This window comes from Gilbertella persicaria (genome assembly GCF_025201335.1).
Source record: "Gilbertella persicaria strain CBS 190.32 chromosome Unknown B0P05scaffold_18, whole genome shotgun sequence".
NCBI lineage: Eukaryota > Fungi > Mucoromycota > Mucoromycetes > Mucorales > Choanephoraceae > Gilbertella > Gilbertella persicaria.
The window spans coordinates 20,344-46,574 of NW_026251979.1; the positions used below are offsets into that span (position 1 = coordinate 20,344).

Genomic DNA, 26,231 nt, shown 5'->3' on the forward strand with positions numbered 1-26,231 from the left:
GTAACCTGTAATTAGATGAAATCAGGAGAGTTTTTTTTTTTTTTTTTTTGTTTGTATCAATTAATTTTTGAGTCCATGTGGAACAACACCTAATTATTTGCCCTCTAACTAAATTATGAGTTTACATAGGCTTGCGTTCTCCTCATTTTGATCGAGGGAAAAAAAAAAAGTAAGATTCAAAGGGGTATTTTGTAACTTAAAAAGGAAAACTTCGTATACTTGACTCGTTGTAAAACAGAAAAGAAAAATAAATAAAAAACATACATCAAGCACAAGACATGACATGTAAAAGAAGAAGCTATGATATGAAAGAAGCAATAGCTCTTTTTGTTTTATGATGATAAGAAGGTAGTACGAGAACAAAGTAAAATAAAAATGCCAAAAAAAAAAAGAAAGATTACTTTTTTTTTTCACTCATTTCAATCCAATGCAATTCACAGAGACTTTTCATGGCTACATTGAAACAACAACAGATATTTTGCTTTTAATTGAAGCATGTAGACATGGTATTTTGCCAGTGACAAATCGACGATTGTTTGAAAAAGAACGTAGTTTGATTCAATCAGGCACTATTATTGTGTTTGATGAATCAGCATCAGGCAAGTCATCCACTCCCTTGTCTTGTTTCTTATCTTTTTAATAGGCATCAAACGGTGGACAGATGGATTTCTCTGGAGTCCCTCCCGTATCCTTGGCAACTTCCTTATTTATCGAGAATTAAAGAACCGAGAAAGTAGAAGCACAGGCCCTCATTGTCATGACAATATACAACATAATCCAGACTCAGTCTTAAAAGAAAGAGCATTGGTGGGTTCATTAACAACATCCAACACTATCTATAATTTCAAAGAGAATGGCTTGATCAAAAAGACAATTCGTATGATCGTCAATGACAAACATTTGCACATCATTAGTTACTACAATAAAAACGATGTGCTTAACCATCGTCTGACAACGCCTTCAGCCAGTCCTCGAATTGGCTGTCTGCCTATCTCGCCTGATTTAATGCCACATTTGTCCAAGAATGACACAAGAAAGAGAACCATATCCTTTATAAATGAACCAAAGAAAAGAATGTATTCACCTTTGATTTACTCTCAACCCAACTCGTATTTCGGCAATAAACTTTTAACAGATGCATCAACTAAAAGATTAAATTCAGTGGATATTGTATTATCGCCTTCACCACCACCTACTCCTCCCACTGCCATACCCACTGTGGACATGTTTAGCTATCATCAATAAATAAAAAACGATATCGTTTTTCTGATATCAAAAAAAAAGAGGGGAGACTTTATAAATATAAAAAAAAAGGAAAAAAGGGGGAGAGAGAGATGTGTGTATGGGGGTTTAAGTGTAGAAGGTGAGATAAGATTATAGAAAGAAAAATGTTTATTTGGATTCATCAACAGGTTCAGCCTTAGCTTCATCTGACTTTTCATTATCTAATATAAATAAAGTATCAACATTTTGTTTGTCTTTGGTCCCCCCCCCCAACCCCACTTCTCACTTTGAAGACTTGAAGTCCCGACAAAGCATCTAATTAATTTAATTTACTTACCTTCTTGCAAGTCAGAAGTCCACAAAGTCAAGTTATCTCTCAGTAATTGCATGATGAGAGTAGAGTCCTTATAAGATTCTTCAGAGAGAGTATCGAGTTCAGCAATAGCATCATCGAAAGCTTGCTTGGCCAAGTGACAGGCACGGTCAGGAGAGTTAAGAATTTCGTAGTAAAAGACAGAGAAGTTCAAGGCAAGACCGAGACGAATAGGATGAGTAGGAGCCAATTCTGTTTGAGCGATTTCTGTTGCAGTCTTGTAAGCTTCATGAGCTTGAGTAGCAGAGTCTTTACGGGCTTCACTGGTAAGGAATTCAGCAAGATAACGATGATAATCACCCATCCTTGAAAGTATATGTCATTAGTACATGATCAAATGTTATATCGAGACTTACATCTTGTAGTAGAAGACCTTAGATTCACCACCTTGAGCATTAGGAATCAAGTTTTCAGCCAAGACAGCCAAGATATCCTTACAGACATCTTGAAGTTCGCTTTCGATCTTTTGGCGGTAAGCCTTGATCTTTTCAACTTGAGAAGCGTTACCTTTACTTTCTTCCTTTTGTTCAATAGAAGAAACGATTCTCCAAGATGCACGACGAGCACCAATCACATTCTTGTAAGCAACAGACAAAAGGTTACGTTCTTCAACAGTTAATTCAACACCCATCTAATAAAAGAAAATGAGCAAGGAGAACTTGTTATTTTTCTCTCCTTTATTACCTTTGCAACGTCCTTGGTAAAAGAAACCATTTCTAAAGAACAAAAAAAGACATGATGAGTTCTCATCTGAACCTAAAGTGACTAGATGAAGCTTTTTTTTCTTTACCATCATAACGTTCGGCTTGCTCAGCGAGCTTGGCCATGTAGACATTGTTTTCACGTTCCTAAATAAAGAGAGATGAGTAACGCGTCTTTTTTTGCTTTTTTTGTTGGCTTACAGTAGACATTGCTAAAAAGTGTTATTTGTAGAGAGATATATAAAAAAAGTTGTCAAGTGATAAAGAAGAGGAAAAAAGAAAAGAGAAAAAAAAGAGTGTGTGCGTTAAAAAAAAGTGTCTGAGCTTGTAAAACAACGGATGCGTGAATCAATATCGGGGATTCAATCGATTTATACGTCACCTATCTTACGACCATTTGCTGATCGTATACGCGTGCTTCTTGAAAACTCAGCATAATTTCTATCTCTCTTTCTCTCCGAGTATAACATATCCATCTTTAGTTGAAAAAGAAAGAAGCAAAGAATTACGCGTTCAAGAGACAAAATAAAAAAATATGTGTTTATCATTATTTGCATATTATTCCAAAGAGGGAAACAAAACTCGGAATTTGATTGGTGAATAAGGTGTCACCCCCCTTTTGTATTATTTGCCTGAGAAAAAAAAAGAAGGTTTAGCCTGGGTCATTCACGCAGCAGTATATATTCATTTTTGATAGATAAACATCTACGAATCATCATGTCCCCCCAAATCAGATGAATTGAATATCCGCTAACCCTTTATGAGATCACATCTTATTAAAAAAGAGGGAGAAGATGACATATACATAAAGGGAGAACCTAACACAAGCAACAGAGTACAGTTAGAGTTTGACATGACTTTCTTTTTTTTTTTCTCTATTTTTTTTATATGTTCTTGTACTACCTATCTTCTAACAAAGTAAACGCGTACAATGCTGTGCTTCAAAATAAACAAGAAGTGAAGATGAAGCACATACCTGTCATGCATCATGTCACCCCATTTATGCAATATGACTATAGAATACAAACACCATTCTATAGGGATTTAAAAACCAGCAAATCAGGAACACTATATACATCTGCTTGGGCTTAGTCTATCTTCATCCAACAAAGCCCTTTTGTCTCCCTGAACTTTGATAACAAAAAAAAGCTGTTGTACAATCACATGAAAGGATGTGTGATCCATGCCAAAAAAAAAGACAAGTTTAAAGATAGTCTTTAATGTAAAAGAAACATCTTGTAAGAAAAAAATAAGCAAAAGGAGCCCAATTTAACGGTAAGACTTTTGGTAACGAGCACGGGCACCAGGACCAGCAAACTTCTTGGGTTCACAACGACGAGGATCAGCAACGAGGAGAGTACGGTCGTATTGGACAAGGATTTCCTTGATTTCCTTCTTGGCAGCTTCGTCAACGAACTTTTGGTAGAAAGCAACAATGGCCTTGGCAAGAGCTTGACGGATAGCGTAAACTTGAGAAGTGTGACCACCACCATTGACTCTGATTCTGATGTCAACGTTAGCGAAACGTTCTTCACCCAAAAGAAGGATGACTTCGTAAACCTTGAACTTCAAGATCTCGGGTTCGAGGAGATCAATGGGGGAACCGTTGATACGGATAAGACCACGTCCACGCTTACAGTGAGCGACGGCAGTAGCGGTTTTCTATTTAACGATGTAAGTATATGTGTATTTTAATAAGGCAAGAAAGAAAGAGAGATACAATAAACAGGGTTAGATATGTTCTATTCAGTTGGTAATAGCTTGATGGCTGCTCTATACACACAATAGTTTCTTTCTTTCATTGTCTTTATGCATATGACATGGTGTAGGCTTCTCTATCATCAAGGGTGATATCTATTTGTCGAATCCAAACTCTGTTCAAGTATACACGTATATATCTATTTCTGCTCTCTCTCTCTCTCTCTTTCGTAGTCATGCTAATTAGGGAAGAAAAGTAATTTACCTTGCGACCGAATGTCTGAACAGCTTCCATGTTGACTAGTCATAAAAAAAAAAGTTAGTATCCATTAACATCCATCCATCCATCCATCCTTTGTCATCAACACGCATCTCCTCTCTTCTTTCCCTCTCTCTCATCCTATCATAGTGTACCCCTTTTACTTTACCTAATGTGAAAAGGAAGGTTTGCTTGTTGGACGGCTTCGTTAGTAAAAAAAATACTACATTGTGCGGGTGCCAGATCGCTCAAAGCCATCTGATTGGCCCTGCAGCGCTCGGACTTTTTTTTTGGTATATCTCGGCTTAAAATACACTTTAATAAATACTAAAATATACACTTTTTTTTTTTTTTAAAAATGAGGCACATTGCAGGCTCGCATAGTCATATTCACTATAGCAAATGTGCCTTCTCCTAGCACAAATCCACTAGCAACAACAATCATAAAGACTTTGCCACCAATGGATCGATAGGGTTCTATCCATAAAGAGGGTTCATGCTTGTCTATCGAGCGATCACAATACTGGTTCCAGTAATGCACTGTAATACCACCTATCACACGGGCCAAGGTAAAATTGGGTGGATTGTACATGCCAATAGCAAACGCAATCCCTTGAGGAATCCATTGTGTCCAGCGCTGGTTGGTAGGAGAGAGTTCTTTGATCAAGACAAGCAGCGTAAATAAGATAGCAAAGGCATAAACAAATTCAGAGACATGGGGAGGAAGAGGATGACCATTGACAAGTCGAGACATGTCAAGCCATACTTGGGCTGTAGGTACAGGAAATTCAGGCCCAGGAATACTATAGACTGTTCTATAAAGCATATAAGCACCTATATGAACACCCATCAGTCGACATGTATATATGAAATCCTACTTGTTACCTGAAGCAATAAAGACACTGGCAAAGGATCCAATCATTTGGCCATAGAATTGCGCTTTAGGCGATGCTTTCAGTAAATGACCTGTCTTGAGATCTTGCATCAAATCGCCTGCTTGTTGTGCACCTGCTTCAGCAATACCACCCGCAATCAAATTGGCTAAAATACCACCTGGCATCACACCGGCAAAGAGCACTTGACTGATCTTACCAATACCACTCACAGGATTCAAATCTGTTTCACCCAAGGCACGTACGCCAAGAATACTGAGGAACATGGCTACAAAGACAGCCAATAAAGACATACTCAATGGTAACACATCAGGTCCAAACACAAACCGCACAAGATAGATACAACTCAGGGTAGAGGCAATTAAGCCAACCACTGTCACCCAGTGTGGGACCTGTTGATGTGGAGGTGCATCATTTTTCTCTTCTTCTTCTTCTGTCTCTGTTGTATTAGATTCATGATCCTGATAGCGTATGTGTTGGTTGACTCCTTTAACAATGGTTTTGACAAGCACAATCAATAGAGAAATGCATGATTCAGCAATCATCACACCAAGAGAAATCCACAAAATCCAGCCCTTGGATCCTGTCTTCCAGTCATCCACGGGTCCAGGTGCCCAACCAGCATAATAAGCCATAGGCGACAATATGCCCCAGCCAACCACACACCCTAAGAGCATGGAGAGTGTTGTAGGCAATCCCATAATGATACCTTGTCCAATATAACTAAAGCTAGGTGTAAAATACCATTCCCATGCCCGCATATCTACATAGCCAAAAGTAAGCCAGTTAAAGACAGGTAAAACATTAATGGCAGGTACAAAGTAAGACAACAAAGTGTAGATGGAAGATGCTGTAAAAGAGGCAATGAGACCATGTAGCTTGAGTGACCAACTGTATTCAAAAGAAGCTTGATTTTGTTGGGGTACAGTGGCATAGTGTGTCTGTGTCTTTTGGATCAAGGGTTGATATTCAGGTCTCTTTCTTTTGCGTACACTATTCGAATGGGAGACAAGGGTCGTAGGATCTGGTATTTGATGAAGTAAGCTGATCATTTGCGCAGTGGCTGTTCCTGAAGGAAACTTAAGCTTTTCTCGAATGATAGTTTGTTTTCTTAAAGGGATAGCAAAGAATACACCGAAAAAGGCCACTGCAAGTGACCAAAGAATCAATTGTTGACCACTCAATATCACTGGTCCTGTAGGGTGATCACTTTTTGTCATTAGTTCCATAGCAGGAATAACACCAACAAATCCTTTTGTGAATCATATGAGTTGACACTTCAAATAGATATGAAATTCATTTACCAGCTGCCAGAGGCATGGTTGCAGTGGCTACCGCAGTTGTTTGTAATACCACATTTTCTATCGGTCCAAATGTGTGTCTCAGCATAGGTTGAAATGGCTTGAATATCGCAAACCCCAGAAGAGATGATTGAAGCGACATCATGGATATCCAACCAGTCTGAAGTCCAAAATACATGTTGGAGAAACACATTAATGTGCCAATCATAAGTCCACAAACAACAGAGCGAAACTTTAACATATCAAGTCAATTCAGTTGACAAACACACACACACACACATGCATATATGTCTTACTGTAAAATGGCCTTTTTCATGACTGTCTTGTTGAGTGGAATTGTTTGTCTGAAGACTGGTCTTAAAGCTGGATGGGTCTGTTGCCATTTAATTTTGACACTTTTTAACCACTCACTCAATTTACCTCGGAATGAATATATCTCTGTCTCTACAGAATAATTTCTATCTGTCGTCATATTCTGTCTATGTCTCTAATAAACAAAAAGAAAAAAGGAAAAAAACAAAGAGATAAAGACATTTTAAATTCAAGGCGATGACGATTATTTTGCTCATTTGATTGGTGGAGACCCTATCACAAAAAGGTCACGTAAAAGGAGTGCATTTGTCATCAAGCTTGCATTCAGAAATACCCATTTTTAGTCACCATGAATTTACATATACAATTTCAATTTTCTGATTTTTAAAGCGCGTCTATTTTTTTTTATATATATACTTGTCTCTCTTCAATGGAACCTTCAAAAGATACACCTAAACTCAAAGTCAGAAAGCCAAGACAGCCTAAGGCTGAAGGAGGTCGTAAAGACAAGACAATCAAGATCAAACTCACAGCCAAAGGAAATAATCACCACGACCACGATGATCGTCTGCTAGGATCAGACGAAGAAGATCCCGAAGCAGCTATTGAAGAACAATTAATCTTTCGAGTGCCCGAAGGAGACATGTGTCATAAATTACGTGAATATGTTAAGAAAAGAGAGATTCCTCAAGATGTCTTGCTTCATTTTAAAGGTAATAGGATCCATAACATGCATCGACTCATGTTACTCTAGACAATCGAAAAGGATATTTTGTATTTGAAGGCAAACATTACGATACACAACTTGTTGATTTACCAACCATTATTGAATCACAAAAGACGTATGATAAAAAGCAGTTTTATAAAGTAGCCGATATTTCACAGGTATACGAATGATTAAACACGGGATGACAATGACTTAGTCCAACTAGATGATTTTAGTCGATCCTACTTCTGGTTCAGATCCCTTTATACTACCTGCTAATGGGAGACTTGATGCAGATCCAAACAGCTACCCTCATGGTTTGACACCACCACTAAAGCATGTTCGACAACGTCGATTTAGAAAAAAGCTATCTAAACGAGTAAGTGGTTTTCATGTCATATCCACTTATAGACGATAAAAAAAGGCCATTGAAGAAGTGGAAAGAGAAGTAGAGCGATTATTGGAAATTGATGCCACAGCTGAAGATGTTCAATATGGTAAAGACAGGGATATAAAGAACATGATCTCATTTGCATAATAATAGAGGTGGTTGATAATAGAGAAATTGAGAATGAGCAAGAATCAGACGCAGGCACACAAGACATTGACATTGATGACAGTGAAGATGAAATTGAAAGTGATGAAGAGGACTTGGTTGCTGCCATTGACCGTGAAATGGACGATGAAGATGACGATGACGAAGATAAAGAAGAAGACGAAGACGAGGATGAAGATGAAGATGAAGACGAATCAGAAGATGAAGATGACGAAGGAGAAGCACAGACAGGCGAAATTGGTAAGCATATAGAATGAGACAGTTTAGACTCAATGACGATAGAACAAAAACGTCAAGAAATTGCTGAAATCAAACAAGCTATTCAAAGAAAGACCCGTGATTTATCAACTGCACCTAATGCTATGCTCAAGGTAATCTCTACTCACATAGAGTGTACGTTATACTAAAACACAAATGACAGGCTCGATTTGAGACAGATATCAATAACCTGAAGAAATCATTAACACTTAAAGAAGCTCATTTGGCTGAGATGAACGAGAAGGAAAAAGAAAAGTAACATGACGTAAATAAATATGTGTTCCCTATGAAATTTGAATTATGCGCGTCACGACTCGCAGTCAAGCTTTGGACTGCTTTCTAACACGAAAAAAAAACTATAAAAAGGAGGTCTACCCATGGCCCTCTTTCTTCTGTATTCTTGTGCTCGGGCAAATCCACGAAAGTGAGGTTCATACTGATTCTGGATTATTGCTGGTTGAAAACTACAACCAATACCCGTCTACAGTGCTCTCCGGAGCGCGGTAGCAATTTTTTGAAGGTTCGCAAGAGCCTTGATTATATTTAAAAAAAAAAGAAAAAAAATGAAAAACTAAAAATAAATAAAATAGCACGTATGACGTGTACCTCTCTTTATTCTCACTCACTTCCTTCATGTATCCCATGTAGCATGTAGAAGAAATAAACATGTTTATTTTTTGGTATTGTTTTTTGCTTCAGTCATCAGGCGGACGCGTTCAATATTCTCTTCTATATAGTTTGAGTCCTTGATTCTTCTTAACCATTTTCTGTCAATATTCATTGATTTATAGGCCGATACAGACACAGTTTCAGCTAGACCATTTTCCTTGGTTTTTTTAGCAGAAGCGTCTGCTTTGATACGTCTTAAAGCATCGTATGCAACAATATAACTGTACTTGGCGTATTTTTTCTGGGCTGTACTTGATATATAGGCGTAAGATGCCTTTAGACTCATTAACAATTTGCCACTGTTGGCCTGTATATCAAACAAGATAATATTAGATTTGAGGTCTTGAGTAGGAGGTGAATTCAGGAACTCTTTGGCAAAGTATTCTTCAAGTTCAAAATGTGTATTAAATCGACTCTGCAATTCATCCATAAATTTGTTATTCTGGTATCGATTGGGATTAGCAAGGTTATCCATATAATGTTGACGTTTTGAATCAAATTCTGTGACTTGTTCATTGTACTCATTTTGGTTCTTTTTAACAGCACTGGCAATCAGGTCCAAGTCTGCTTTCAGTGCTTGATCATTCAGTTGATTGGCAAGTTCTTGGGACTTTATCCAAGGTGCTATCAGATCTGGATCTTTAAAGGGCACATCATCATCACAGAACATACTGCGGGAATACTTTGTGAATTCAGCTGTTTCTTTCAGTAAGGCATCATAGAGATAGTCCATGGTGGTAGTACAAGATGCACCCTGGAGTGTATAGACATCATTGGTCGACTTATAGCTATGTAGACCAGGCCCACGTTGCTTGTTCTTCTTGTCCATAAACCATGCTGGATAAGGCAGATCAGCAAAAGAGGCTCTATCACGTGCTTTAGCAGTCGCCTTTAAGCGAAGACCTTGTTTAGGTGCATCAACAAGTTTAGCACACATATGGCCTAAATAAGACACATTGGGGTTATCCATTGACGTATGTTCAGCAAGCACTGTTCTCCAGTTTTCATAGACACCCAATGTGCCATCAGGAATAGCCACTGATAAAAAGTTCTTTTGAATGGCCAATTCAGCATTGTCTTGGGCACCTACTTCTTGGCCTACAGTTGTCTTGTCTTTCTCAAATGATTCAGCTACTCTTGGACTTTCTTTCTGTACAGGTGATGGATTAAATGGCTTGACAATACGTTCATCCCAACAGACAAACACCTAGCATATATGAGTTTCATATGATATTGGACACTTACAATATCACCATCATAATCACCACCACTGAGTTGACTGGCTAAAGAAGTCTCCCCTTTGACTGAAAATATCACAATATCTGTATACATTCTTAATGCTGTACTATCAACTGCCTTCGCTTTCTGAACATCACTCTTAAGAGCACAAGGATTACGGGTCACAATCACATCGCCCAAGATCTGTCCGACACAAATGCCTGTCTTTTCATCTTTACGTCGACTGGATAGCTGCAAAAAGATTTCACCTGGCTCTAATGTGCCTGTGGGATCAGGCACACAGGTCACTGTACATGACTGGGGTACTTCAATTTTATATTTGACTGTAATAGCCTGCATGATCTGTCGAAAGACCATGGTGACACGAGTAGCCACATACGCATTGGACAGGTCAAATCCAGCGTCCAACAAGCGTACTACAGATTCATGTAGGCCAGCAGGGAATCCTGAGTACCGGTTGATTTTAGCATAATTGTTGGCTTTTAAAGAAGGCGGTGTGACAGCCCATAAATGTTCAGTGCGACTGGTATGCAGATCGTATTCAGCTGCGGCTGTGTTGTTGAGTAATGCTTGGTCTTCATAGTGTATCTCTTCATTATCGATCGAGTCCATGGTAAAGAAACCACTGTCATTTTCATCATCGCCACCTTCTATATCGTCCATGGCCAAGTCACGCCAGAGTCCCTTTTCCGTGCTCTCTTCGGCCTCCCATCGATTTAACATCACATTACCTGCCTTCGCCACCCAGTCCCTTAGGATCTTGAGACTATGGTTCTCAGTCACAATGGTGGCCAATCGATGGACATATTCTTTCAGGATCTCCACAAATACTTCAGTAGGCACTCCACCAGCAGAGAGACATTGAATGAATTGCGTGTTGAGGCTGGAAGGATAGACCATGATCGAGTTTTTGACAAGGTCAAATGTATAATGATGAGGATCAAACGAGAAGTCTTCTTGAAGTAAGCCTGTCTTGAACTTGTTTTGGCTCTTTCTGATCTGAATATAGTTGCCTGTACTAAAATCCATATCGGGTGCTAGAATCCAGATCCCCTTGGCACCTGCAATACGACCTTGAATGGCGCACGGTAATTCGTCGGTTGCTTGACAGCCCATGATTTGTTTCATGGCAGAACAAGAAATGATACCACAACCATCAGTCATACAAGAGGCTTCATCGTTCAGATCGCCTGAGGCATGCAAATCGTCAATATAGTGTATTTCATCAGGCTGAAAATGAAGTGTGGGGATACTGCTACTGTAGCCCAAGGCCATACGACTGGCATACTTGCTCATGGACATATTCCAATTTTCTATCATGGGCATATGCCAGTCAATCACTTGCTGAATTGAAATAGGCTCTAGACCTTCTCCTTCTGTAGCAAACAACACCACCATATCATCCTTGACAAACAAGAATCGAAATGTACGTTGCATGAATAAAAAGGGCTTTAGGAAATAATTGTCAAACTTGCTTATCATAGCTGAATAAGTGCCTTTCATCAATTTGAGTTCCAAGAATCGATCCTGACCAAACTTTCGAAAGAAACGGTTGGAGGCTTCTACTTTAGGAGCACGTAATTTGATGGTCGGTTCAGCAGTGGATTTCTTGATGCTCAAGACACCACTGTAATGAATCATGCGGTTCTTGTGGCGCTTGTTTTGAGTGGTGTCCTTTTTCTGTACTTGTTGTAAATGTGCCCATACTGTATCAGGGCAACGATCCATATAAGTGTAAGTAAGGCCATTGATTTTTTGGCCTAGTCTTGTCACTTGATTCCATTTGACCATCACTTCATAAAGACGAACTGGATCCGTGTTGGCCACACTAATAAAAGATCGAAATGCATCAAAAGGCACTTCATTCCAGGAAATGTCAAATGACTGAACAAAACGCGCAATTTCATACAAGATAATCCAGGGCACTTTGTGTAACAGTTTATGTGAGCATGCAGGACAAGAAATGACATTGTGTGTCTGACTATGTTCTGTATCAATAGAAAAGCATTCTGGAGATGTTTTATGTTTCTTGACAGGAGGTATTTCTTGGTAAGGGCGAGCGCGTTTTCTTTGCGTGTTTTGATCTGCTAATGTGGCCAACAGGCTTTCGTCCAAGTCATCGTTGAAATCCTCTTCTTCCTCTTCTTCAATAAAAGCTATTTACAGAGAGACGTGTCAAGGTAAATATACGCGTATCAAACAACTTACAGTATTTCTCTAGTTCTTTATCTATCATGTCTATAAAGTCAGTGATACTCTTGTTGGGTTTCGTGTTTTGTAAAAACGACTTGATTGTCTGGTTTAACTTTGGTTCGTCTAAACCTAAGAGTGCTTTTACTTTGTCTGCCTCAACAGGTGATGGTAACTTGTCGTTGGATAGTAAAGGTATTCGGCTGGCTAAATTTAAGTTATTATAAACTTGCTTCATATAGCGCATGACCTTGGGATCCATGGCTGTCATTGTGTCAATTTAAAAAAAAAAAAAAAGAAAAAAATGTATGACAAGAAAAGAAGAAGGTCCTTCCTATTTTATTCTAAAGGGGGAGGGAGTTAAACAGAACAAAATAGAATCAATAGGATTGCTTTGAATAGTCGATAGCATTAAATTAATTAAAAACCCAGCTAAACAGAACAAAGAAATCAATAGAAAGTTGTTTGGACTGTATATAAACAAGGGAGACGATGATGACATTTGTACAACCTGTCTCTACATAGCTTAAAAAAAAAAGAAACTTGTTGTGTATATACATTGGCCAATTATGGTAATGAAATTCAAAACAATCATAAAAGCCTATATAAAGGAGCTTCTTTTTGTTTTGTTTTGTTTTTCTCTCTCTTTTTTATTCAATACAACGCACATATGGGATTTTGCATTTACTGTAATCAAAACGTCTATAGTAACACAACGTGTCCAAAGTGTTATCGAACTATGAGTAAGTCTGCTATGACAACAAGTACAAGCACAAATACAAGAGCAAGTCCTTTTTTAACTCAAAAAATATTGAGTCAAACAAACACAGACAAATGGCAAGACACGTAAGTTGACTTGGTACTCATGGCTAAAGATTAACTATGTATGTGTTAGTTATGGAAAGAAGGCTATCTTTAACAGTGGTCTTGGTACACCTACGGCTACTACAAGTACACCTATCAGAACAAGACCTCAACGTAAAATGCCACAATTCAGTAGTCCCGAATCCCCAACAAAGATCGACCCATCTCAATTAACCAACAACAGCACTACCAACCATACCAAATGCTGTGCTCAATGTCAACAGACACAGCAATCTTGGACTGATTTAACCATGTATAACTCACTTTATTACTGTAAATCATGTCTAGAAGAAAAACTCGCTTGGTAAGTGGAGAATCAACGCTGACTGTTTGACTTATGTTATATAGTCCTGGGTGTCATCAACCTGTGCATCGTACGGATGCTCAAGCCTATTTTAAAGACCATGTATGGCATGCACCTTGCTTTCAATGTCATTACTGTAAGACAGCCCTAAAGACCATGTTGGCCACAGTCGATAGTGAAGGAAGACCTTGTTGTCGTACATGTCAATTGACTGAAGTCAGTCGATTACAAATGCCTTCTCCCGGTAGTCCAAGTGTTTCCACGCCCGTTCTTCCTTCCTTGAAGGCTTCTAGGTCTACTACTTCTTCAAGCAAGCCAGGTGAAAATCCTTATTTTCAATACCAAAAGACCCGAAGAGCATCCACATTGAGTCCTACAAGTGACGATGAGAAACGTACATTGGCTTCAATTACCAAACGTATTGCTGCTGCCACACATGCGGCTGTTGCTGCGACTCAGAAGCCGCAAGAGGAACCTAAATCCACTGCGCCTCGTAAAAAGAAAGTGGTCAAGAAACCATGCAAAGAGTGTGGTTTACATGTCTCTAAAAAGGACTATCGAGGCCTCAAGATTCATACAGGACAAGTGCTTTGTTTCCACCATCATTGCTTGTTTTGTGCTAAATGTCATCAAAATTTTGATGGTTTAGAGTTCTGTACAGATGGCACACAGTTTTTTCATATTGAGGTATTTCGATATATATGTAGCCTATATCACTGACATGGGTTTTCTCTAGTGTCCTGTCCATCCTACCATGGCTATCTTATCACCCAGGCAAGGCTCCCCTACAAGTGAAGAAGATGAAGCGTATCCCAGAACACCTTCACCTCAAAACACACATTTCAATACACTCAAAGGCATGGAATCCCCTTTAGAACAACAAACAACCGTCATGTGTAACGCATGCAGTCAACCTGTGACAGAGACTTGTTTAGAACTGGCGAATCATTTCTATCATAAAGAGGTATGTAATGATGTCCAAACAAAATGAGACTCATTTAGCATAGTGTCTTTTATGTGCTGGTTGTAACAAGACAGTACCAACAGATCGCAAATTATCTAAAATTCAAGGCAAACTCTACTGTGACCATTGTTCACAGGCATCGAGTAAGCCGGGTCTTAAAATCATCACACAGCCAACCACAGGTGAAAAACTACCTAAACGAAACTCCATTACGACTCCCTCTGATATCTTCAAGTCAAGAACAAAGGGTCTGCCTCGTTTAGGTGGTGCGCGTACATGTGCTCGTTGTAATGAAAGTATGCCATTCTCAGATACACAGCCAGGTCCCAATGCCAGTCGTTGGCATAAAAAGTGTTTGCGTTGTGCAGGTTGCAAGAAACAAATGGATTCAGATGCTCATATGACAGTGAATGAAGATACTGGACTATGCTTAGTTCACTGTCGAGAGTGTCTTGATGAAACACACAAGCCAAAATTTGTTCGTTGATTTATTCATAATAAACTTGACCTGTCAAAAACTAAGCCACTTTGTTTTTTTTTGTGTTCGGACATTGAAATACATGATAGTGAGTGAGGGGGGAGAGAATCAGCGAGTGAGCGAGAGAGAGGGTAAAGTGGTTGCAAAGATGGGAGTCAATTATATCCTCCTCTTTCCCCTTCACTCAAAGCATCTGGTATGTCACTCAACTAAATCAATGGGATATGGATAGAGATGGATGAATGGATGAATGGATGGATGGATGAATGAATGAATACATGCATCTCTATCGAAAGCCCAAGAAGAAAGAGAATGAGATGAACTTATTTTTTTTATTACTAGGGCGTAATATTTCAAAATGAAGGATATCTACAAGTCTGATGAACTCACCATCCCTGAAGGTGTCAAGGTCTCTATCAAGTCCCGTCAAGTTACTGTTGAAGGTCCCCGTGGTTCTCTCACCAAGAACCTCCGTCACTTGAACATTGAAATCACTGTCAAGGATAACAAGATCAACTTTGTTGTTCACCACGGTCTCCGTAAGCACGTTGCCTGTATTCGTACTGTTCGCTCTTTGATCAACAACATGATCACTGGTGTCACCAAGGGTTTCGAATACAAGATGCGTTACGTCTACGCTCACTTCCCCATCAACGTTATCATTAACGATGCTGGAGATGCTGTTGAAATCCGTAACTTCTTGGGTCAAAAGGTTGTCTTCCACGTCAAGATGCGTGAAGGTGTCACTGTTGCCTCTTCCAAGTCCCAAAAGGATGAACTTGTCTTGACTGGTAACTCTCTTGAAGCCGTTTCTCAATCTGCTGCTGATATCCAACAATCTTGTCTCGTCAAGAACAAGGATATCCGTAAGTTCTTGGATGGTATCTACGTCTCTGAACGTAATGTCATGGAAGCTTAAGTTTCTCTCTTTTTCCCTCCTTTTTTTTTTATGTTGTAATAAACTTTTGAGTTATTTAGTGTAAATTTTGCATGACTTGTCTATTTGTCTATAAATGGAAAGTATATTTTTGTCCATTTATGGATCGACTTTTTGATTGGATGAGATATGCTTTGATTTGTCAAATCAATGCTTGTCTCCGATCCAAGATCAGTGAGAGAGGCTTTTTTTTTTCTTTTTTTCCTTTTTTTTCGTTTTTTTAGACTGTCTTTTCCCTTTTCTCTCTCTCTTTCTCTCTTTTTTTTTCTTTTTATATACAATGGTACATCTATCAAACATATTTCATTTGCCCCATCATAGACAAGCAAAAAGTCATTCTGCTCAAAGTAGTCGTCGAAATTCAAGGGATTCATCTGTTGGATCTTTTGTGACAGACAATACATTAGAAGAAGGCAAACACTGGTTTTTTAAGCAATTACATCAACAATTATCAAGAGAATCAAGTCCTCCTTCTACACCACTTCAATTATCTCCGTCTCCTTCAAGACAGACACTCTGGTCTATGAAGAGCAATGAATGTATTAACACAGCTCATTCTTCCTCAGGTAGTACAAATAAACCCCATCGAATGAATCTCCGAGAATATGGTGAATGCTACAAACGTCTCGGAAAGGGTTCAACTGCAATTATCTCAGTCTGTCGCAGTAAGAAAATAGTGCCTAACAATACCTCTAAACTCTATGCTATCAAACAATTCCGAAAGCGCAACAAACATGAATCCGAAAAGGACTATATGAAGAAACTGACAAGTGAATTCTGCATTTCCTCTACCTTTCGTCACACAAACATAGTAGAAACTATTGACCTTGTGCTGGATGATCAACAGCGATATTGTACTGTGATGGAATATTGTGCCGGTGGTGACTTGTTTTCTGCCATCATGTCTGAGCATATGACAACGTTAGAAATGAGCTGTTGTTTCAAGCAAATGATGTCAGGCCTTGCTTATTTACACTCAGTGGGAGTAGCGCATCGTGACATTAAACCCGAGAATCTGTTGCTGACATTGGATGGGACATTAAAAATCACGGATTTTGGTGTCTCGGACGTGTTTCGATGTGCTTGGGAAAAGACAGGCCACCGTAGCCATGGACTAGTGGGTTCTGAGCCCTATATAGCACCTGAAGTATTTGAAGAACAAGACTATTGGGGTTCTAAACTCGATGTATGGTCTGCTGGTATTGTGCTCTATTCCATGTGGCGTGGTGGCCATGCTTGGGTTCGGGCGGATAAGAAAGTGGATCGCGAATTTCGGAATTATGTGCGTCACTGGTCCTCGCAGAGTTTCCCTAATTTCAAAAAGTTTCCTGACCTTATGCGTCATTTACTTTATGCCATGTTAAATCCTGATCCTGATACGCGTCTCACTGCAGAACAAGTATTGGAACATGACTGGGTCAAGTCCATCATGGTTTGTGAAAAAGGCATTGATGCATTAGGGCATGAACATCATCATCTATTCGTCAAAAAACACTAGTCATTTCTGTAAATACCCCTCCCCTTCTTTCACTTCATTAAAAGCCTAAATAACTATATTCTCCTAAATGTTCAGGCGATTTGTAATCATGATCAGCATAATAAGGAAATGGTTGAGCAGTACGGACTGCTTCAAATGGATGGTCTAGTGTATGATGATCTGATAAGGGATAAATACAAGGCTATACATTCCTTCGTTGTACACTTACCATTTGTAAAAGTACCCTTTTCCATACATTGACCACACAAGTCGACTTGTTCACTTACATCACACACAGTACATTTATACCGTACACCTACAATGGGTTCTGTACCACAACCATCACACTACATCATCAGTCAGAAGGTCCCCCATCTATATCCTCTGTCTACTTACTGCATAACCTTCATGAATGACAAGATCATTGGCTTCTAGTTTAGTCTACAGTTGGATAAGTCATAAAGTGAGGCACACAAGTGATACATTACATTGACTGTTCGCATCATTTCTTTGACATTCATGTCTTCATCATCCGACATAAATGCAGCAGGAGGACCATGGGATGTCGTATAATGAGCTCCAGAGATACGTGTGTTTGTGATTCCACCTGATAAAAGACTGTTGTAACCAGCACCTGAAGTACGAAGAGAAGGTGCAGAAGGCTTAGTGATGCGACCTGATTTTTTCGACTTGGGTTTTGAACGTTGGTCTTTTTCTTTTGGTTGACATGATGGCTACTCTTTAGGGGTTAAGATGAAAACGTATAAAAAGATAACTTACTGGAATAGAGAAACGCCCAGGGACAGGTAATCCCATCTTTGCCAGTTTGATAAAGTATTTCTGTACTCGACTAGCAACTTGTCGAGGTGTACGAGTACCTAATGCCTTTGATATCTTGTTAAATCGTTGTGCTTGAATAGGTTCATCAGGAAAGACGACAAGTAATTCTTGTAGTCGAGCCTACATGGACATCAATATATATATATATATATATATATATATGTATACGTAATTGAATAGAATAGGTTACCTGTTCTTCATCTGTCCATGGTTGATTAAAGCTAGGTGTTTCCTATCGATTCAAGTGAGTCAAGAGTGTTTTAAAAAAAAGAGGGTTGATTACATTGGTTTCTGTAAAGCCATCTTCATCGGATGTTCGAGGTTCAATCGATTGAAGTCGAGAAACAGTAGGACTTTCTGTCTCTGACATGTCCATCGCACTTGCCTGCAAGTCTTTCCCTGTCTGTGCCATCGATGTCCTTCGTTTACCCTTCCCCTTTCTGCCATACGACTTGCCTGTGGATGGAGGTGTTGTCTTGGTAGCTACACTCTCTGTATCTTCATCTTCAGATCCATCAGAGACAGAAGCAGCACGGGATGGAATTTGACGCATCGCTTGTGTTGCTTTCTGTAATTCGTGTTGTAGGCTTTTGGCAAGAGTGGGTGTTGCTGGACTAGACCCAGTCTCTGGTTGGGTTTGGATATCAAGTATATTCTATAAACATATCAGAATTAGGACACGTCAACGCCTATCACTTACACAAAACGTAGGTTTTCTTTGATTCATGTATTTCTGAGTGAGATCACACAGGGTAGATGTTTCTTGAGCAAGACGTGATTCAGGCAGAAACCGATATTTACCCCAGTCAATAGGAGGCACAGCCACTACTTTTTGTAGCTTTGGCATATGGTGTCTTGGTTTCTATCAGATGGTAAGATGCTGGATGAAGAACAGTGGCTTACTTTGTTCAAGTCTAGAAGAAACCCATACGGATCTTTAAGTGCTTCTGATTTCAATTGGTGTAAAGTGTCAATATCTTTAGAAGCTTTTGTTTGTTGAGACTTCAAGATCTGCAACACTTTGAGGACATGCTGATAACTAATAGAGAAGGATCAGTCATTCGATAAAGCTCATTAAGACAGTACTCTTCATTCTTGTCAATAGAAAGTATATCAGAACTGGTCTCCAAAGAAGGTTCATTGACATGAGAACTGGATGCTGGCATCATTCAAAAAGTGAAGGAAAAAAAAAATCAGCCTGTTCTTTATTTGGCAACCATTTGAATTCCAGTTGAAGGACGAGACCTATCTCCCCTTTTCTCTTTTGTTTCGCGTTCATTATGATCAGTTCACTTTTTGTGATAAACAACCAAGGGTAGAGTATTATCAACAGAATAAGATGCTCAATAGTTGTATAGTAAAATTATTATTGAAAAACACTGGCGAGGCATCATTGCAAGACAGATTGTCGATGTGTTTAATGATGAATGTACCAAGTTTATAAACTCATTACCTGGTTCAACCGCATCCAATCAGACGGGTTCCTTAAAAGAGGCTTATTTCACCCGAGAAGATGTCCCTCCTGTCTTGGAAACAAACAAGTATTGGTTACTGAACGTATTGAGAGATGACTTGACTTGGTTATGCCCTGTAGAGAGAGAAGGTAAAGAAAGCGAATGAAATCAAAGCTAAGTCTAAATCAATCACAGTGGATCCTATGCTTGTGTTTGAATTCATTCACCGTATTATTGATGTCTTGACTGATTACTTGGGTGATGTGTCTGAATCATCCATTCGCGAAAACTTTGTTACTGTCTATCAGGTAAGTAAAAAGATGTGTTTGAATCATGACTTAGACAATATAGTTATTGGAAGAAATGATGGATTATGGTTACCCTTTAACAACAGAACCTAATGCTCTTAAGGAAATCATTATGCCACCTACTATTATGAATCGTATGATGACCACAGTCGGAGTAGCAGCAGGGTAAGTTAGTTGTCCATCTATACATACACATAAAAATGGGAGGGAAATGTAAATAGTCTTTAGTGTGGCACCCAAATTCCCTCAACATATGTCCAATATACCATGGAGAAAAGCAGGTGTCAAATATACACAAAATGAAATTTATTTTGATATTATTGAAGAAATTGATGCCACTATTGCAGCGTAAGTACTGATGGGATGCTTGTCTAAATCACTCAATATTTAATTGTTATTATTATTTTAAAAAGTAATGGTAGTGTTGTCTCTTGTGAAGCCCATGGTTCTGTTCAAACCAATTGTAAATTATCAGGTATGCCTGATCTCTCTTTGAATTTCGTCAATGCAAGAGTGATTGATGATGTTAGTTTTCATCCCTGTGTTAGGTAAATTGATTGCACTGTTCTTGTTTACTTATGTGGTATAGATATCGTAAATGGGATAGTGAAAAAGTATTGTCTTTTGTCCCTCCAGATGGTCAGTTTAAGTTGATGTCCTACAGAGCTAGTTTATCACCTTATCAAGCCATGCCTGTTCAGGTTAAACCACAGATTATGCCCACTAAGAATGGAGGTCGATTTGATATCACTGTTCATCCTCGATCCACAGATGGGAAACCTATTGAAAAAGTCGAATTGACATTACCTATGCCCAAGAGTACAAGTAGTGTGAATGCTACATGTAATTCTGGTCAATATATGTATGATCCAGTCAACAAGGTAAACAAAAAGAAGAATGGTATTCTTGGATACTGATCATTAAGAAAGTGTATTCGATGGGATATTGGTAAATTGTCACAAAGAGATAGAGCACCTGTACTTTCAGGTACATTTAGTACAAGGTAAATCTTATTGTTTATGTGTGTCAATGTGATTTATCAGTATCTTTAGTGAAGAGAATCCTGAATTAGGTATGAACATAAGCCTTGAATTTCAAATCAACATGTACTCTGTGTCTGGACTTAAGGTGGATAGTCTTCGTATATTCCATGAAGCATACAAACCTTATAAGGGTGTAAGAAGTATGACAAAAGCAGGCAAGATCCATATAAGAACATAAATAAATGAGTGTACCAACTATGTCGCACAAGACGATAAAAACGAAATCATGACAGCAATGCTTTGTGACTTGGATGACGACATGAGTCGATCCCTTTGTTTTTCTTATTTTTTTTTTTTTCTTATTTTATATATAAAGCATGTTTCGATTCTCGAAAACAAAATGGTATTCTAAACAACGGTTGATTTACCAACGATATACCATGCATAAAATGCCTTCTAAAACCCCATTATGGTCTATTCCTTTCCTAAATCCCAAAGAACAAGACCAACAAAAAGAAAATGCATTAATTGCTTCTCTTATGACCAATAAAGACTGGCTCAAGACAAAATTAGAGCAATTGGAATTACCTTCTGTCTTGAACAACAAAATAACAGACCTTTATCCTCAATTCACAAGTCAATTTTCACAATTGAGTGAAGGTTATGAAAAGATGTGGGAGTACTTGACTATGGAAGATTTTAGAAAAATGGTAGAAGAAATCAAACAACAAGAAAATGATCCTCAAGTACATCCAGAAATCACTCGAGATGCTTATGTAAGGTAAATAAAAATAAATAAATAAATAAATAAATAAAAAATTGCTGATGAACCATGCATTAGAGAAGGAAACACACTGTCTGATCAAGAAAAAGAGTTTATGGCAAAAAGAAAACAACATCAAAAAGAAGCATTTGCTAAATTTATCGGTGAAGATCCAAGCCATATTGAAGAACAAGATATACCTGTGGTGGGATTAGCTTCCAGTGGAGGAGGTTATCGTGCCATGATTGGACTTACAGGTTATATGGATGCCATGAAAAAATCAGGTGCATGGGACTGTATTATGTATTTCAGTGGTATTTCTGGATCTTGTTGGACAATGGCACTCTATTATAACGATCTTACTAAAGCAGAGCCAGAACGATTAAAGCAACATTTAGAGGCGCATGTCAATACCCATTGGGCCAATATCTCAAATTTTATCAATGTGTTATTGGCTTCACGAGAGAACAGTAAATTCCTTTTAGAGGGTGCCATTCAACGCTATCATCAACAAAAGGGCGATCTTAGTTTAGTAGACATATTTGGTGTATTGATGGGTGGTACTCTATTGACCAAAAAGCCCTATTCAACAAAGACACCTGAGGATCAAGAAGCCATGGAACAAGAGTTTAAAAAGGATACAATGCAAGATATTGATAATCGTAAAGTGATGCATTTAACAGGCCAAGAAGATTATATCAAAGATGGACTAGAACCTATGCCTATCTATTGCGTTGTTCGTCATGATATTTCACATGGCAAGACATTTGAAGACAGAATCAAAGAACTCAAGAATAGTTATAAGGGTGAAAATAAACAAAAGGAAGAAGAAACAAAGGATGAAATTGACCACAACCAAAATGATCACTATCAATGGTTTGAATTCACACCTTATGATATGGGCTGTGAAGAGTTAGAAGGTATGTGATATAGGCATAAACCATGGATGTGTTCATCTCATATATATATAGCTTGGATTCCAATGTGGGCATTTGGCAGAGCATTTGAACATGGTAAAAACAAGGAAAGACTACCTGAACAAACCTTGGATATTTTGATGGGGTAAGTCAAGATACATGGTCCATTTGATCCATTGATGTTTTGTAATAGTATGTTTGGATCTGCTTTTGCTGCAAGTCTTGTTCATTTCTATCAAGAAATTCGAAGCTTTTTGCCTACTGGTTCACTCAACAAAATTGACGATACCATTCGTCGCTATGAATCTTCCATGTCAAGCTATCATCCTATATCACCTTCTTCTTTTCCAAATCCATTCTACAGAATACCAGAGACAGTCAAGACATCAAAGGGACATACGATCAAAAGACCCGGTGCTTTAATCAACAGTAAAGAACTCTATCTTATGGACGCAGGCATGGATAACAATATCCCATTTTATCCCTTTTTTCGCGAAGGCAGAGATGTAGATGTGATTTTAGCAGTCGATCTCAGTGCAGATATCCAAACAGCACCTCATTTTGACCGAGCAGAGAGTTATATCAAGCGAAGAGACATCAAGGGCTGGCCTACAGGTGCTGGTTGGCCCAAACAAGCTGATCACAGTGACAATAAGTATCCTTTAGGTTCTTGCACTATTTTCGACTCAGAAGCCAAAGAAGAAGTCACTACATTAGAAACAGATCAAACTGAAAAAGAACGTTCAGTCACCTTAGCCTATTTCCCTTTTATTGTGAATAAGACCTTTGATCCTGAATTTGATCCACAAGAAGAAGAGTTTTGTAGTACTTGGAATTTTGTCTATAATCAAGAACAAGTACGCAAAGTGACAGGTTTAGCAGAGGCCAATTGGAATGACAATATTGAAAAGATGAGATATGTCTTGAAACGAGCCTGGCAAAAGAAAAGAGACGCAAGATTACAGTCAAAAAAATAATATGTTTATTAGAAATAAATGTTATACAGTGCGTTGCATTTGATGTAATTTCTCGACTTGTTCAGGAGATCCTTCATTTTCAATTTCACGTATTAGACTAGGGTAAAGATCCCAACTGTCGCTTGTGGGTGTGTGGCTGGGCACATCCGAAGTAAATTTTGGATGATAATTGAAATGACAAGGCATATTGTTTCGTTTAAATCGATAAAGACAAGGATGTGTTAAATCGTCTTCAGACATGGCATGTTCAACTACAGCTGTCGTTGTTTGTCGATCAGAGTTCATATTTTATTTTATAAAGAAAAAGAAAATAAGAAAAAAAAAAAGGTTGGTATTTTATAGTTGCATGAGAATCATACCACTAGCAAGAAAGTGGAACCAATGATCAATGCTCAATATCTTCCCAGTCACGCCCCTTGACTTTGGTAAGTTCTTCATTTGTCAATACAGAGCCACTTGTGAAATAACCAGAAGCAATTTTGGCATCAATTTCAACTCTATAGACTCCATAAGTGATTTGTCGATATCATTTTGTTACCTTGAGTCAGCAGGAATCAATTCTTCTGGAATAGGCACACGTTCAATAATAGGAATACCAGAACCAACGATAGCGTCATGTTTCTATTTTAATCAGTCTATATTTTTACTCACGTTCATAATATACATACCATATTAGACATGGACTAAATAAACAAAACAAGGGAAATGAATAAATAGACATACGTATATTTTCTATACTTTACCATCATACGATCGATCTTTTGAATACCCAACCAATGTAAGACATCAGGCATCAAAGCTTGGAAACGCATATCTTTCACACCAGCAATACATTCGGTACGTAAAAAGTAATTGCTGGCTGTGTCACCACCAGCTTGTCGCTTACCTGTCACGATGCATAAATCATTGTGTTACCCGAACAGTGTTTAACTTACGTGCATTGTAGACCAAATATTTGGTCACTTCACCTAAAGCTCTTCCTTCTTTTCTGACTGTAATAGAATATAAATAAATAAATAAATAAATAAATATATAAATGAAATACTTTACAGTAAACAATCACACCAACACCACCTTGCTGTGCTTGTTTTGCACATTCTTCAATACCATAAATCAAATAAGGTCTACAAGTACAAATATCACTGCCAAAGACATCAGAACCATTACATTCATCATGGACGCGAAGTGTTAATTTCTTAGAAGGGTCTATTTGTCTGATAAACATAGGTATTTATAGATCGAATAGCTTACCAGAGATATAGTCAGGATTACCAAAGATATAGATACTGATACCACCAATAGGAGGCAAAAACACTTTCAGATCAGGTCTGGTAATCAATTCAGGATACATTCCACCTGTATCTTCACTATACATACATACATACATACATGAGATGGATTTCCATAGACATAAATCACTTACAAAAGAGCACGACGAAGTAAAGATTCTTCAATACCAAAACGCTTGGCAACACCAGGCAAGTACCAAACAGGTTCAACAGCAGCTTTAGATACAGCCAAATCACCACGGCTATTGACGACAATCTTACCATCTACTTCCAAAGCACCATTCTTGACACTCATTTCCATTTCAGCCATCGTCATATGTGCTTTTGTGATAGCAATCGTAGGTCTAAATCAAGTCAGTATAGGCAAGCACAAATTCATTTTCCTCTACCTGACATCCAAACCCTTTTTGTATTCATCTCTAAAGATACCAGGAGCAACATGACCAAAAGGGTCAAGGGAAACAATCTTTTCAGGATCAAACCAAGAAGCATGAGGTCCAATTTGATAAACAGGTTCGGTCATATCAAAGTTAGGACGATGGTTTGAAGGTAAATCACCAATAGCCACAGCCAAGGCACGATAAATACAGTAAGAGCCACCATAAGCACCAATAGCATTTCTAAATGACATTGGTATGGTTTCTTCCCCCTCTTTTATCTATAGCTTACCTTTTCTTGATACTTTCAGCATGACGAGAAGCAACAATGGGTCCTCTTTCTTTAGGATCCTTAGCTCCCCAATGCAATGATAAGGGTTTGATACCATGTTGGCCAGGATAAGCTATCAATTTGTGTGTCAATGAAAATTGACAGATAAGATAACTTACTTGTCAAAATTACACGTCTTGGATAAGAAGGAGTAAAAGGAGAATCAGAAGAAGGAATTGATTCAGCAGGTTGAGTGCTTTCAGGCTGACTTGCAAATTCACCAGCAACAGCCTTATCTGTAGTAATAGCACTGATGGAAGTAGAAGGAGAAAGCTGAGTTGGTTTATCATCAGGTAAGGCAGAAGACGCAAATTTGTCGATCTAATATAGAGGGTATAACTTAGTTTTCTTTTTTCTTTTTTCTTTTTTCCTTTCTCTCTTTTTTTTTCTTTTTTTTACCTGTTCAGCTAGTCTGGCTTGTTCAGAACGTAAATTTTCCATAGTAGCAAGCATCTTTTGCAAGACAGATTCATCTTCAGTGGAGACTGTCATGTTAACAGCGATTGAGAAATTAAAAGAAAAAAAAAAGGGATAAGAAAAAGAGAGTAAAGAAGAAAGAAAGAAAAACAAAAAAGAGAATGTCTTTTAT

At 38.3% G+C, this 26,231-nt stretch overlaps 14 protein-coding genes across 14 annotated transcripts; 7 read left to right on the forward strand and 7 right to left on the reverse strand.

Moving 5' to 3' along the window:
• The first annotated feature begins 413 nt into the window (after positions 1 to 413).
• B0P05DRAFT_539961 (Gti1/Pac2 family-domain-containing protein) lies at positions 414 to 1,256 on the forward strand. Its single transcript, XM_051578012.1, has 3 exons — positions 414 to 599; positions 644 to 1,144; positions 1,214 to 1,256. Exons 1-3 carry the CDS (start codon positions 428 to 430, stop codon positions 1,243 to 1,245), a joined length of 705 nt encoding a protein of 234 aa, XP_051435155.1. The 5' UTR covers positions 414 to 427; the 3' UTR covers positions 1,246 to 1,256.
• B0P05DRAFT_539966 (14-3-3-like protein) lies at positions 1,257 to 2,593 on the reverse strand. Its single transcript, XM_051578013.1, has 6 exons — positions 2,500 to 2,593; positions 2,388 to 2,445; positions 2,282 to 2,313; positions 1,954 to 2,228; positions 1,562 to 1,902; positions 1,257 to 1,445 (listed from the first exon to the last, which is right to left on the reverse strand). The coding sequence occupies exons 1-6, from the start codon at positions 2,506 to 2,508 to the stop codon at positions 1,393 to 1,395; spliced, it is 768 nt and encodes a 255-aa protein (XP_051435156.1). The 5' UTR covers positions 2,509 to 2,593; the 3' UTR covers positions 1,257 to 1,392.
• A 974-nt stretch (positions 2,594 to 3,567) lies between these two features.
• B0P05DRAFT_469317 (40S ribosomal protein S16) lies at positions 3,568 to 4,291 on the reverse strand (the record flags this gene model as incomplete). The annotated part of the gene is made up of 2 exons (XM_051574482.1): positions 3,568 to 3,960; positions 4,262 to 4,291. 2 exons carry the CDS (start codon positions 4,289 to 4,291, stop codon positions 3,568 to 3,570), a joined length of 423 nt encoding a protein of 140 aa, XP_051435157.1.
• A 286-nt stretch (positions 4,292 to 4,577) lies between these two features.
• On the reverse strand, positions 4,578 to 6,981 carry B0P05DRAFT_539978 (OPT oligopeptide transporter protein-domain-containing protein). Its single transcript, XM_051578014.1, has 4 exons — positions 6,870 to 6,981; positions 6,453 to 6,822; positions 5,141 to 6,400; positions 4,578 to 5,089 (listed from the first exon to the last, which is right to left on the reverse strand). Exons 2-4 carry the CDS (start codon positions 6,688 to 6,690, stop codon positions 4,608 to 4,610), a joined length of 1,980 nt encoding a protein of 659 aa, XP_051435158.1. The 5' UTR covers positions 6,691 to 6,822; positions 6,870 to 6,981; the 3' UTR covers positions 4,578 to 4,607.
• Positions 6,982 to 7,027: 46 nt separating this feature from the next.
• On the forward strand, positions 7,028 to 8,687 carry B0P05DRAFT_539989 (TAFII55 protein conserved region-domain-containing protein). The gene is made up of 7 exons (XM_051578015.1): positions 7,028 to 7,474; positions 7,516 to 7,646; positions 7,694 to 7,846; positions 7,892 to 7,964; positions 8,012 to 8,263; positions 8,306 to 8,394; positions 8,445 to 8,687. The coding sequence occupies exons 1-7, from the start codon at positions 7,192 to 7,194 to the stop codon at positions 8,538 to 8,540; spliced, it is 1,077 nt and encodes a 358-aa protein (XP_051435159.1). The 5' UTR covers positions 7,028 to 7,191; the 3' UTR covers positions 8,541 to 8,687.
• A 246-nt stretch (positions 8,688 to 8,933) lies between these two features.
• Positions 8,934 to 12,673, reverse strand: B0P05DRAFT_539991 (RNA dependent RNA polymerase-domain-containing protein). Its single transcript, XM_051578016.1, has 3 exons — positions 12,398 to 12,673; positions 10,196 to 12,345; positions 8,934 to 10,157 (listed from the first exon to the last, which is right to left on the reverse strand). The coding sequence occupies exons 1-3, from the start codon at positions 12,648 to 12,650 to the stop codon at positions 8,952 to 8,954; spliced, it is 3,609 nt and encodes a 1,202-aa protein (XP_051435160.1). The 5' UTR covers positions 12,651 to 12,673; the 3' UTR covers positions 8,934 to 8,951.
• A 363-nt stretch (positions 12,674 to 13,036) lies between these two features.
• Positions 13,037 to 15,033, forward strand: B0P05DRAFT_539996 (uncharacterized protein). Its single transcript, XM_051578017.1, has 5 exons — positions 13,037 to 13,225; positions 13,275 to 13,547; positions 13,592 to 14,234; positions 14,284 to 14,511; positions 14,555 to 15,033. The coding sequence occupies exons 1-5, from the start codon at positions 13,050 to 13,052 to the stop codon at positions 14,996 to 14,998; spliced, it is 1,764 nt and encodes a 587-aa protein (XP_051435161.1). The 5' UTR covers positions 13,037 to 13,049; the 3' UTR covers positions 14,999 to 15,033.
• Positions 15,034 to 15,347: 314 nt separating this feature from the next.
• B0P05DRAFT_540003 (ribosomal protein L6, alpha-beta domain-containing protein) lies at positions 15,348 to 15,908 on the forward strand (the record flags this gene model as incomplete). The annotated part of the gene is made up of 1 exon (XM_051578018.1): positions 15,348 to 15,908. The coding sequence occupies one exon, from the start codon at positions 15,348 to 15,350 to the stop codon at positions 15,906 to 15,908; it is 561 nt and encodes a 186-aa protein (XP_051435162.1).
• Positions 15,909 to 16,159: 251 nt separating this feature from the next.
• B0P05DRAFT_540004 (kinase-like domain-containing protein) lies at positions 16,160 to 17,470 on the forward strand. The gene has a single exon (XM_051578019.1). The coding sequence runs from the start codon at positions 16,207 to 16,209 to the stop codon at positions 17,422 to 17,424; it is 1,218 nt and encodes a 405-aa protein (XP_051435163.1). The 5' UTR covers positions 16,160 to 16,206; the 3' UTR covers positions 17,425 to 17,470.
• Positions 17,471 to 17,555: 85 nt separating this feature from the next.
• On the reverse strand, positions 17,556 to 19,409 carry B0P05DRAFT_571256 (uncharacterized protein; the record flags this gene model as incomplete). The annotated part of the gene is made up of 10 exons (XM_051581362.1): positions 17,556 to 17,605; positions 17,633 to 17,750; positions 17,800 to 17,844; positions 17,892 to 18,137; positions 18,184 to 18,363; positions 18,434 to 18,475; positions 18,527 to 18,898; positions 18,944 to 19,105; positions 19,147 to 19,282; positions 19,330 to 19,409. The coding sequence occupies 10 exons, from the start codon at positions 19,407 to 19,409 to the stop codon at positions 17,556 to 17,558; spliced, it is 1,431 nt and encodes a 476-aa protein (XP_051435164.1).
• Positions 19,410 to 19,426: 17 nt separating this feature from the next.
• On the forward strand, positions 19,427 to 21,334 carry B0P05DRAFT_540015 (AP-3 complex subunit MU-1). The gene is made up of 9 exons (XM_051578020.1): positions 19,427 to 19,558; positions 19,602 to 19,846; positions 19,893 to 20,005; positions 20,049 to 20,170; positions 20,234 to 20,353; positions 20,419 to 20,553; positions 20,595 to 20,886; positions 20,935 to 21,008; positions 21,058 to 21,334. Exons 1-9 carry the CDS (start codon positions 19,524 to 19,526, stop codon positions 21,224 to 21,226), a joined length of 1,305 nt encoding a protein of 434 aa, XP_051435165.1. The 5' UTR covers positions 19,427 to 19,523; the 3' UTR covers positions 21,227 to 21,334.
• A 193-nt stretch (positions 21,335 to 21,527) lies between these two features.
• Positions 21,528 to 23,645, forward strand: B0P05DRAFT_469437 (acyl transferase/acyl hydrolase/lysophospholipase; the record flags this gene model as incomplete). Its single annotated transcript, XM_051574497.1, has 4 exons — positions 21,528 to 21,769; positions 21,830 to 22,671; positions 22,723 to 22,813; positions 22,862 to 23,645. The coding sequence occupies 4 exons, from the start codon at positions 21,528 to 21,530 to the stop codon at positions 23,643 to 23,645; spliced, it is 1,959 nt and encodes a 652-aa protein (XP_051435166.1).
• Positions 23,634 to 24,052, reverse strand: B0P05DRAFT_540019 (uncharacterized protein). The gene has a single exon (XM_051578021.1). It carries the CDS (start codon positions 23,928 to 23,930, stop codon positions 23,667 to 23,669), a length of 264 nt encoding a protein of 87 aa, XP_051435167.1. The 5' UTR covers positions 23,931 to 24,052; the 3' UTR covers positions 23,634 to 23,666.
• On the reverse strand, positions 24,031 to 26,134 carry B0P05DRAFT_571259 (GTP cyclohydrolase N terminal-domain-containing protein; the record flags this gene model as incomplete). The annotated part of the gene is made up of 12 exons (XM_051581363.1): positions 24,031 to 24,142; positions 24,184 to 24,266; positions 24,314 to 24,328; positions 24,389 to 24,531; positions 24,581 to 24,637; positions 24,696 to 24,851; positions 24,897 to 25,012; positions 25,069 to 25,278; positions 25,324 to 25,554; positions 25,604 to 25,715; positions 25,762 to 25,963; positions 26,042 to 26,134. 12 exons carry the CDS (start codon positions 26,132 to 26,134, stop codon positions 24,031 to 24,033), a joined length of 1,530 nt encoding a protein of 509 aa, XP_051435168.1.
• Between the last annotated feature and the right edge of the window lie 97 nt (positions 26,135 to 26,231).

Bases quoted from the DNA above. Each gene is read 5' to 3' on its own strand.
- B0P05DRAFT_539961 (XM_051578012.1), top strand. From the start codon at position 428: ATGCAATTCACAGAGACTTTTCATGGCTACATTGAAACAACAACAGAT. The intron at 600-643 runs GCAAGTCATCCA...TCTTTTTAATAG, and splicing joins GTTTGATGAATCAGCATCAG to GCATCAAACGGTGGACAGAT. The intron at 1,145-1,213 runs CTAAAAGATTAA...CCACTGCCATAC, and splicing joins ACTTTTAACAGATGCATCAA to CCACTGTGGACATGTTTAGC.
- B0P05DRAFT_539966 (XM_051578013.1), bottom strand. The intron at 2,229-2,281 runs GTAATAAAGGAG...TTCTTTTATTAG, and splicing joins TTACCAAGGACGTTGCAAAG to ATGGGTGTTGAATTAACTGT. The intron at 1,903-1,953 runs GTAAGTCTCGAT...TATACTTTCAAG, and splicing joins AAGGTCTTCTACTACAAGAT to GATGGGTGATTATCATCGTT.
- B0P05DRAFT_539978 (XM_051578014.1), bottom strand. From the start codon at position 6,690: ATGTTAAAGTTTCGCTCTGTTGTTTGTGGACTTATGATTGGCACATTA. The intron at 6,401-6,452 runs GTAAATGAATTT...GATTCACAAAAG, and splicing joins AACCATGCCTCTGGCAGCTG to GATTTGTTGGTGTTATTCCT. The intron at 5,090-5,140 runs GTAACAAGTAGG...GTGTTCATATAG, and splicing joins CAGTGTCTTTATTGCTTCAG to GTGCTTATATGCTTTATAGA.
- B0P05DRAFT_539989 (XM_051578015.1), top strand. From the start codon at position 7,192: ATGGAACCTTCAAAAGATACACCTAAACTCAAAGTCAGAAAGCCAAGA. The intron at 7,847-7,891 runs GTAAGTGGTTTT...CGATAAAAAAAG, and splicing joins GAAAAAAGCTATCTAAACGA to GCCATTGAAGAAGTGGAAAG. The intron at 8,395-8,444 runs GTAATCTCTACT...CACAAATGACAG, and splicing joins CACCTAATGCTATGCTCAAG to GCTCGATTTGAGACAGATAT.
- B0P05DRAFT_539991 (XM_051578016.1), bottom strand. From the start codon at position 12,650: ATGACAGCCATGGATCCCAAGGTCATGCGCTATATGAAGCAAGTTTAT. The intron at 12,346-12,397 runs GTAAGTTGTTTG...CTCTGTAAATAG, and splicing joins TAAAGAACTAGAGAAATACT to CTTTTATTGAAGAAGAGGAA. The intron at 10,158-10,195 runs GTAAGTGTCCAA...CATATATGCTAG, and splicing joins GTGATTATGATGGTGATATT to GTGTTTGTCTGTTGGGATGA.
- B0P05DRAFT_539996 (XM_051578017.1), top strand. From the start codon at position 13,050: ATGGGATTTTGCATTTACTGTAATCAAAACGTCTATAGTAACACAACG. The intron at 14,235-14,283 runs GTATTTCGATAT...GGTTTTCTCTAG, and splicing joins CACAGTTTTTTCATATTGAG to TGTCCTGTCCATCCTACCAT. The intron at 14,512-14,554 runs GTATGTAATGAT...CATTTAGCATAG, and splicing joins ATCATTTCTATCATAAAGAG to TGTCTTTTATGTGCTGGTTG.
- B0P05DRAFT_540004 (XM_051578019.1), top strand. From the start codon at position 16,207: ATGGTACATCTATCAAACATATTTCATTTGCCCCATCATAGACAAGCA.
- B0P05DRAFT_540015 (XM_051578020.1), top strand. From the start codon at position 19,524: ATGATCAGTTCACTTTTTGTGATAAACAACCAAGG. The intron at 19,559-19,601 runs GTAGAGTATTAT...ATAGTTGTATAG, and splicing joins TTTGTGATAAACAACCAAGG to TAAAATTATTATTGAAAAAC. The intron at 19,847-19,892 runs GTAAAGAAAGCG...AATCAATCACAG, and splicing joins ATGCCCTGTAGAGAGAGAAG to TGGATCCTATGCTTGTGTTT.
- B0P05DRAFT_540019 (XM_051578021.1), bottom strand. From the start codon at position 23,930: ATGAACTCTGATCGACAAACAACGACAGCTGTAGTTGAACATGCCATG.